The sequence below is a fragment of the Vitis vinifera genome, chromosome 9 (genome assembly GCF_030704535.1).
Source record: "Vitis vinifera cultivar Pinot Noir 40024 chromosome 9, ASM3070453v1".
Classification (NCBI taxonomy): Eukaryota; Viridiplantae; Streptophyta; class Magnoliopsida; order Vitales; family Vitaceae; genus Vitis; species Vitis vinifera.
The window spans coordinates 6,439,498-6,449,371 of NC_081813.1; the positions used below are offsets into that span (position 1 = coordinate 6,439,498).

Here is a 9,874-nt window from a genome sequence, read left to right on the forward strand (position 1 = left end):
TTTACTTCTACTAGTTTGAAATTTGAAATTTTATTAAATACTCCCATTACTTTATTTTTGTTAAAACAAAAGTGAAAACATGTTAAGATCAAAATTATTTTCAAATTTTTAATTAAAAATGTAAAAATAAAAGTGCAACAAAAAAATAGTCTTTGAATTTAGCTTCTCAATGACCTTAAAAGGAATATTAAAATAACATATATATTATCTTAAAAAATATTATTAAATTATGATAATTTGTAAAATATTAAAAAACCCTACAACAAAATTATGACATGAAGCTTTCATTTTGAAAATATGAATTTAGTGAAACAGTAGTTCGAATGTCGTCTTGAAGTCTTTTCAAGAGACAAGTTTCATGTGAAAACCAGGGGGGAAAGCTTGCCCTGTGGTCATTATCACAGGTCTTCAAGAAACCCACCTGAGCAAATCTGTTCAAGACAGTTGGCTTTTTGCTCATGCTCTTCCATTGAAGACCTGCCATGCATTGCCTGAGAATGGGCATGCTGTATATTCCACATTTCAAAGGTTTTTTCCTACTCAAATGTTTCCTCAACCAAGACCAACATTTATGTAATCAGAAAATTAAGTTCAAATGGTTATGGGTTAGCTCTTAAATACTTCAACCTAAAACTTCCACATCAACAAATTTAAGTTATCATATCAAAAATCAACCAACTATTCCTTGGTTTTGTGTAGACAGGATGAGAAGAGACAAGGAGACTTGTTGATGGGTTTCTTGAGGGATTCCCCACATCTTGAACTTCATTCTTAGTCCTTTGAAGTTATAACGAGCAATCCCAGTGCACCGATGAGAACATACTGCAAAAAAGACAACATATGTGAAATACCAGGCATATGGGTTTTAAATCCGTATGTATTTTGGAAAAAATTTCTCAGGTTAGAATTTTGACATTTTTCCATATATGTCAGCAAAATTTTGATAGTTTCCTTCAGTTCCAGCAAGAGAGAAAATCATACAGAAACTAAGGTGGTGTTTGTTTTTCTAACTTAATACTAAATGCAATCTACTTTCAAACTTTAGATGATTTGTTTTTAACTTTTTTTTCCTTCCTATTCCTAATTTTTAAAATTTTTTGACTAAATAGAAAATGTCAAAATATTTGGTTTCCTTGATGAATGCTAAAAATAATTTTTTAAAACAACCAAAACGCAATCTCAACACAAGCCTCATCCTATTAATATTAATTACTTAACAGAAATAAAATAATATAAAAAACAAACAACTTAACACTTAATACCATTAAGTTGTATTTAGAGAGTTAAATTAAGTTCTATTTAAATTTAAGTAAAAAAAAAAAACACCACCTAAGACTTATATCTTGGACATCATTTGAATTCTTTGTTTCCTTATACCAAGCCATATAACTATTTGTCAGCAATCATACAGCTTTGGAGCTACTTTGAAACAGATCCTTGAGCACAAGCATTTTTCTTTTAGAATTTATCAATTAATAGTATACAAAATAATATCCAGACTAATGTTAGTTTTCGGGACTGAAAAGCTAGCCAAAAGAAGTTTGATTTCCAGACAATGTTATAAGGAAAGCAAACCTTGATAAGCGGCTTTTCTGTCATGATGATTGTCACCCAGCCGACATAAGGTAAGAAGCTGCAAATGTCAAAAAGTGGGCAATAAGAGGCTTCTAATGTTTATTTTGGATCAAATAAATAAATAAATAGGTGCATCCTTTTCTTTTAGCAGACTTTGAAAGAACTTAAAAAAAAAAAAAGAAAGTAATTATTCCTGTGGGTATTAAAGGTATATCATTCATACAATGGTGTGTATACCACATTTTCAATAAGGACAACTTGAACCTAAAGATAGCCAAACACAATGCACCAGGATTGCACGCTAACCTTGATGGAATGTCAGATTTATATGGATAGGTACATGAAAAAAGAAATTCACTTGGGCACTATACCAAATTTTCTTTAAGTTATTCCACCACTGACTAGGATAGCAAACCCTAAAGAAAATAGTTTGCAGCAGAGAGGATACAATTCCAGATTTTAGAGCTGTCTTTCATCTTTAGGGCATGTCAATCTGACCCATTTCCAAGGGTCTTGAGCTGTTAATATTGCAAGAAACTGCAGAAATTGGATTAAAATAAAAATTTGGAAAAGTTTCAGCATTAGATCCAAGAACTCCTAGGTTCATTTTTCACTCATAACCATCCATTGGATCTTCACCCTAGTTACATCACTACTCCATTTCAATGGCTTCTAACATCTTTTCTAAAATCTACATGCTTGCACAGTCCCCTGTGGCTGCCCTCAATGAAGGGTTCTTCACATTAGATATGTGTAGGCATAAGCAGGCAAATGAAAATTAAAGATAAGTGTTTTTACCCCACAGCCCTCCCCATAATATGGTGCCGCTGAAGCCAGAGCTGACCATGGGCGTACAAAAGCCTGTCATCCCCATAATTGTTATCCCCTGATAAAGACAGAAAAAGTGAGACATTGGAGAATATCATAGTAGTGGCATATGGTTGGGACACAATACACTGTATTATGACTAAAGGAGTTGCACATGTATTAGAGAATATCTCTCTCTGACTGTTTGAGAAAGCGTACAAAGAAAGTTATTATTGTAGAGAAAAAAAACTTCTCCACTCTTCGTTTTAAGTAAGCATATTTAAATTGTCATAAAGTTGTATATTTTTTAATTTCTTTTTAAAAGTGGATCTGTTTCTAGAATTCTACTCCACCTTTGGCTAATCCATTCATAGGATGATACAGTGTGACAAGATATAATGCACAAGAGATTAGCATAAGAATGAGAGATGCAAAGTGGATTGGAAAAGGTTGAGTGCAACACCTACCCTTCTTCGAAAGGAAGCAACTATCCTGGTTATTTTTGGAGAATGCGGGTTACAACAAAAAAGAAATGGGTTGGCTTAATATAAAAGTCAAAGATATCAATGAATGATAAGACAAAATGAGCATCATATTTAAAGCAGAGAGCTGAATGCGAATCACAATGATATAATATTGTGCCAAATTACTTTACCACATAACCACAAAAAAAAAAAAGGTTCAGATAATGTCATCAGAAAAAAAAACATCTAATGATACATGGCAGCTGCTTAAATTTGTAATAGTCAGGTCTTTATTTCCAAGAATCTGATTACCTTTTGTGAGGACATCAACTTCTCCAGTATCTTGCCGTTCGTGAACCTGCAAAGATGGTTAATCATCAAAGATTCACTGGACAACAATGCGATGACTATCAAATTAATGAAAGTTGATTAAAAAAGTCTCAATACTAACAATAGAAAATGATATTTTTCAACTTTTAAGTATTAATTGTAAAGTAAAATAAATAAAACTTGTAATACAAGATTAGATCCATATATTTCTAAGAGTTAGAAACAGAGTACATAACATTATTTGCTGGGAAAAACAATGAGAAAACCAATTCTGAAAGGATACCTAATCATGTGTGTTAATGCACTAGTCCAAGATGGTGATTTTGTTCCATTGCACTAAGTCTGATGCATCTTACCTCTAATGGTCTTACTGGCATCATTCAACTTCATGCTGCTTTAGAGTTGATTATTCTATAAGATATGTGTGCATTTGAATTAATTAGAGCTAAAGGAATGATTATGATATGATCACTAGGTGTACAATTTGGAGAAAACTTGAAAAACGAAGTCAGGAAGTCAAAAAGGAGGCAGGATGTTTGAACATCTCAAAGGACATTCAAACACTATCCTGAAGGGCGTTCAAATACCACACCGGAAGGCATTCAAAGCTACCCTGGAGGGCATTCAAATGTCCTTCCTTAGCATTTGAATGTAATCCTTGACCAGTCCAATGTCGGGCCCTCCTATTCATATTTGTAAGCCCATTTTTCATATGTTTAAGAGTGTTTTTGTAAAATTAAATTTAAAATTTCCCTCCAAAAGTGTTTCCTAGGTTTTTGATATAAATAAATGATTTTATTGAGTTACATTTGAGACATAAGAAAATAGTCATCCCTATAGCCCTAGTTCTTCATCTCCCAAGCTTTTAAAAGTATTCTTGAAAGATTCTTTGGTTAAAAAAGGGGTGTGATCAATCTGCTAGCTTCAGCATGGGCTTAAGGTTAAGGTGTCCACTACGGAGCACAGATGTTGCATTGTGGACATGAAGATTTGTATAGGTTCTAAATAATATTAGACCCTGAGTAGTAGGTGCATTTGAATCAGGTAATTTTGTGTACATTCCTTTCATATTTAGTAGATTTCTTTGCAGTCTTTAGACCTGTAGCTTTTTTACATCTAGAGTTTTTGGGGAACTCTGTAAGTGGTTTTTCCAAATTACATCCAGTTTTATTGTGGGATTGATGAACTTGTAGACATTGTTGAATTCATTGAGAATAATTCAGGAAAAAAAAAATTAATTGGGATAACTTGCTTGGACTACCTACTCAAACCAAAAAACCCCCAACAATACAACAGCACCCCCCACCCCCAACCCAAAAAAACACATTTTTCTGTAGGTAGTTCCCTTAATCAAGGCTGGAACTTACAATGTGAATGCTCTTACTAAAACTTCTACTCAAATATGTGCCCTCATATTTATAGCTGAACCGATGGAATGAGAAAAGCACAATAAATGCAAAATGTAAAAGTGGATTAAAAAGAAAAGTTGACTTCGATGCTTTGAGAACAATGAGAAAGGACTCTTGATGTAGGATGGAGATAGAGAGAAGAGGTCAAGATCAGCTGAATTTAGAGCATGTAGTGACAAGGTTTATAACACTCAAGTCTCAAGTAATATCTTGTTTGAACAGCCATGGATAAGGCACTCTCTTTAGTTATATATCAGAATTTCTCACCAATATGCATTTATATATATCAACACAGAGTTGGTATACACTTCTAGATACCATAATATCACTTTTGGTCTCTCAAAATTGGTATAAGGCTCACTGAAAAGTTTGAGAACCACTTTATTTATAAGATTGGAAGTCAGGCTACGGGCACTAGAGGCAAGAGTGTGCAGTGCATAAGGAAACAATTAATTCTTTCGACCATATAGAAAATCCAAATCATGGATATTGTATCCTGTACTGTACCAGAACATGCTTGCAACTAACCATTGGAGCATCTCAAAATTAACACAACCAAAAAATTAAAGATATTTTTCTTGTATTTCAACATTCACTGCAACCAAAAAGTATGAGACATTCTTAACTTGAAAGTTGTGGACTAGGGATGCTAACAAGACAGGTCAAATAGAAGATCCTCCCTGTTTAAGTTGTCCCTAAATGGATGGGCCTGACCATAAAGATATGGCTCATACCAATTGCTACAACAGCAACTAAAACATTTTATATGTACTTGTTTAACAAATATGTTATAAATTATCTAAGATGTGCAGCTTTAACCATATATAACCAGTGTTACAGTATGGTTATATAAAATAGGCCCCAGGCCCAGCACATCCTCACCTCAAACCATCATGGTATCAGTACTGAAAATTCAATGAAACTCATAGAAAAGGAAATAGCGTAATAGAACAAGGGCTCCCCAAGGATGGAAACAGTATGCCGCTGCTCTGGACTTAAACTCTTCATTATATTCACTGCAACCCTTCTCACAAAAGGAGACAGGTTTGTGACAGTAACAGGGAAAAAATGATTAGCTCCTCTACTTGAAGAGAAAATGTAATTTGTTTGAAAAAAGGAAAGCAAAAGAATAGTTAGTTCACAGGATGAACCAAAACCTCCAATGTTTTCGACATGTCATGATGGAAAATATCCAGCATGCTAATCGTGGAAACTCTGATGGGCCTACATATCAACACAGCCCCAACAACACATTGTTCCAAAATGAGAAAGAAGGAATAGGGGAAAAAAATAACACTGGATCGAAAACTACAAGATAATGCGCACTACATCAGGGAAAATGAGCACTGCTTTAAAATCACTTCTAGATCCAAGTGCATAAAGCTCACACAAGAAAATTCAGACATCAGCACCGCATGGAAATGAATGAATGAGAAAAGCTCTGCTAATATATTTACCTTAATTACACGGTGAACAATTGGTATTTCACGACCCTGAACACAGAAATAGGTAAAGAAAATATATTATCAAACAAGAAGTAGAAGAACAAGATATATGAAAAACTCCAAAGAGAATTATCAGAATTCAAAAGAAAAATAAGTAAACATGCAAAAAGATTATGTTATGTTTGAATAAACAATCATAGAAAATCTCATGTTAAATGAAAATGATATTTTGCTTTTGAAGCTAATGAAATATATGCTTCTTCTCATTTTGACTGCCTAGATATTTGGACATTCAAACATAGAAAATTTCACCTTAAATAGACATAATATTTTGCTTTTGAAACTAATTAAATAAATGCTTCTTCTCATCTTTGACTGCCTAAATATTTGGACAACTGATCCCAATATCCACTTCAAACATTACAACAAACCTCTGTCTTTGGATGATAAAGACCTGAAAGTTCATTCAAATTTGACAATTGCAAATCCATGAAAGATCCAAAAAGAGTTGACAAATAAATGAAGGATGTGTGTAATCACCCTTCCATTGTGTAGCCTAAGCATGCCATGAAATGGAGGTGTCAACTCTTCCTAGATCTTATACAAGTTATTCCACTTCAAACATAGCAGATGGTATATCCTCCTTTACATGTTATTCCATTGAATATCCCTTTTCTCTTTCATTTCTATAAAGGAAAAAGTGACAGATATTTAAGAAAATTATATTAAAGGAAGAAAGCAAAGAAGCCAGTATGAATTTTCAATTTATATGCATTTGACAACCATAAATCCAAACTGAAATTACAAAAACCAGATTCAACAAATTAAAAAATTTTAAAAAAAAACATCAAAAGAGTACTCACATCTACATTAAACACAACAATTTCCCCTGCACGAATAGGATCTTTACTCATGTGTAAGAACAAAATGTCCCCCTGCAAACGCAATGAATGTATTATTTAATTAAGAAATATAGAAAATGGTAGAAAAAGTAGGAATCATTCTATGAAAATAGGTTGGAATGAGAGTATTGGAACAAAAACATAAACCAATGATGTAGAAACAATATCTCTAATGGAAAGATGAAGTAGAAATATTAAAGTATGCCTCATTATAATAGATGTTTCAGTTTTGTATTCTTCAGTAAGTTGCATGTACTGCACAAATATAATGGTAAGAAAAATCCAGAAATTCCTCCTCCCTCTAGTTATAAAAACATATGTCAAAACACTTGTCTACAAATAGTACTCTCCTCAAACACTGGTATCAAATAGTCCTCCACAAGCCCATCAACCCAACCCCTAATTCCATTGTTAATTTTAGGACCCAGTGGTCCATTGTGTCTTCCCCCTTCTCCAGAAGTCAGTGCCCAAGAGGAGACAAATTCATACCATGTTAAGAAGGAAGAGGGCTGCCTCCATAAAAATGGAAGCTTGCAGCTACCTTTTAAACAAGGCATAGGAAAGAGGGCTGCCTCCATAAAGACAGAAGCTTGAAGCTACCTTTTAAACAAGGCATTTCCCTTGGTCATTCTTTCAACTATTAAAAAGCGGGATTGCTCTTCCTCTTTGTTAGCAGAAGTTGATTTTACTAGCAAAAATAATAGTTGAAGACACACCAAGTGCGTTATACAAACAAATTGCAGGATATAAAACTGTACAAGAATTCACTTGATAAAAGGAGTTACCCTCTTGAAGCCCGGCTCCATGCTTCCAGAAAGAACAACAACAACAGGAGATTCGCTGCCAGTAATGCACATCAATGCCTTCCATATAATCAGTGCAGATGTAACGATCATACCTGAAACAGTACCCAGACCACTCACATACAGTATTTATCAAATGTGACACCAGCATCTCAAAATTTATCATAGTCCTTTATGAATACATTATCTAATCCAACGAAATATCTGTGGGATCAAAATTTGAATGTGCTTGCATCTTATTAGAAATTTCTCTCAAACTGTTCAAGTAGATGCAAGGTTTAACCTGAAAATCAAGTCAACTATGTCAAATAATTGTATAGCAGCACTTGGCTTGAAATTTTTGCTTTCTCCTGCCTCACACAATGAGAAATCTAAGATTCAAATTTTCTCTTCATTTACTTTTCATATCTTTTCTCAGCAACCAAAGGAAGAGTTATCAAAATCTGATTCCACGAGTCATGTTTGTTTTCACTATGGTTTATTCCACATTGCTTTGAATCAGACTTGAAAGTAATGCTTTCTGCAGGAAGAATCATGATCCATGAAATCCCTAATGATTAAGCACATTGCTACTTGAATTCATGGCTTTTTTTAATAGGTGAGAAAATATATCTTATAAACCTTCATAGACTGCAAAATAACCCTCGGAACATCAAACCTTCGTTAGCAATCTAAGGGACAAAGGAAGAAAATAAATATTCTCAGAGAATAAAGGGTGGTAATCAAAATCATGCAGCATCTTAGGTCAGAACAAGAGAAATTCATGGGCAAACACTTGGAATGGTCAGTTTTTTAATTATTTGAGACCTGAGAAAACTAAATCCCCTTTTGCAAAGCCCAATACAACTATTTACTGTTTTCAAATATTTGATCCTCTTTTCCTTTTATCTCCTTTTCTTAGCAACCAAGCAAACGTAAAGAGTGGGAGGGATAGGGATTTAGGAACTAACCGAGACTGACAGCCTGGCTGAGCACCTGCCGGATCTGAATGGATTTAATAGAATCGACGGTCTCTCCGATCCAACCCATGTTTTCTTTTCTCACGTTTTCCTTTCCTCTGGGTTTTCTCGGCGGCCAAACGCAAAACTGGGTGCACCGTCGAGACTACAGACAAGGCTAGCTACCGAAGCCGGTCCACTTTTCTATCCTTTCTTTTTTCATATAAGGACGTAAATATAATAAAAATATTTTTAAAAAATAAATAAAACATATTTAACATATACGTTTATCTTTTTTCTTAGCATTTTTTAATAATATAAATATATTATTTATGATCGATTTTTAATTTTCTTAATTATACCAAAGAGCTTTTTAATATTGTTTATTGATCTCTTGAATATTAATTTTTAAATAAATTTATTAAATTATCGCTTATATTTGTTAAATATCGATTTCACAAAAAAAAATTAAAAAAATAATAAATAAATAATAAATTAAAAGTTAATAAATAATTTTCTTATGCTTCTTTAAATTTATTTCACTTAATTTATTATATTGTATAAGGATTGAATAATTTTAAAATACATAAAATTTCAACTAATTTTAATTATATATTTTTTTTTTCATAATAAACATGAGAAAATTATTTTCCTTAATATTTTTTTTTCTTTTCTTAATACTTTCCGAAAACCAAACACAACTTTAAAGTTCATGTATATAAAAGAAATTTGATGAAGTATAATTATTTATCTTTTTTAATATAACCTTCTTTTACTGATGCAATAAAAAAAATGATAGTTTGATAATTCCTCAAAATATGCTAGATTTACAGGTATTTCAAAATAAACTAAGATGTAACAACTATTGTTTGTTTGATGAATCTCCATGAAGTAATAAAGCTATCGTGAATAAACAGTACACGCACTTCATTTGTGATCGAGTTTTATGATGACCTAAAAGACATCCTATATCAACATATCTCGACAATTTGTAATGTTTGATTGCTTTAATAAAATAGACATATATTAGTTGTTGTGTATTTGATACGACTCCAATATATTTGAGTGGATATAAAACTATAACTTGTTAAAAATTTGACATAAACGACAATACGTATGTATAATTGACAAGATAAATAAGTGCACTAGAATATGACACTTAAAGACTAAGAGTGCGTTTGATAATTATTCTGAGAAGTGT

At 32.7% G+C, this 9,874-nt stretch overlaps 1 protein-coding gene across 2 annotated transcripts; it reads right to left on the bottom strand.

Annotated features, from left to right (window-relative positions):
* Positions 1 to 547: 547 nt before the first annotated feature.
* LOC100257730 (uncharacterized) lies at positions 548 to 8,926 on the bottom strand. 2 transcript variants are annotated; one of them, XM_002269413.5, is made up of 8 exons: positions 8,686 to 8,926; positions 7,718 to 7,830; positions 6,894 to 6,965; positions 6,043 to 6,078; positions 3,159 to 3,204; positions 2,374 to 2,461; positions 1,576 to 1,633; positions 548 to 822 (listed from the first exon to the last, which is right to left on the bottom strand). In XM_002269413.5, exons 1-8 carry the CDS (start codon positions 8,762 to 8,764, stop codon positions 772 to 774), a joined length of 543 nt encoding a protein of 180 aa, XP_002269449.1. In that variant the 5' UTR covers positions 8,765 to 8,926; the 3' UTR covers positions 548 to 771. The 2 variants fall into 2 exon arrangements, with proteins under 2 accessions (XP_002269449.1, XP_059595525.1); XM_059739542.1 differs by having other exon boundaries at positions 733 to 1,633; positions 8,686 to 8,897.
* Positions 8,927 to 9,874: the final 948 nt, after the last annotated feature.

Excerpts from the sequence above, each read along its gene's own strand:
- LOC100257730 (XM_059739542.1), bottom strand. The coding sequence starts at position 8,764 with ATGGGTTGGATCGGAGAGACCGTCGATTCTATTAAATCCATTCAGATC. Across the intron at positions 7,831-8,685 it reads CAGCCAGGCTGTCAGTCTCG|GTATGATCGTTACATCTGCA; the intron begins GTTAGTTCCTAA and ends GTACTGTTTCAG. Across the intron at positions 6,079-6,893 it reads TTGTTGTGTTTAATGTAGAT|GGTCGTGAAATACCAATTGT; the intron begins GTGAGTACTCTT and ends TTCTGTGTTCAG.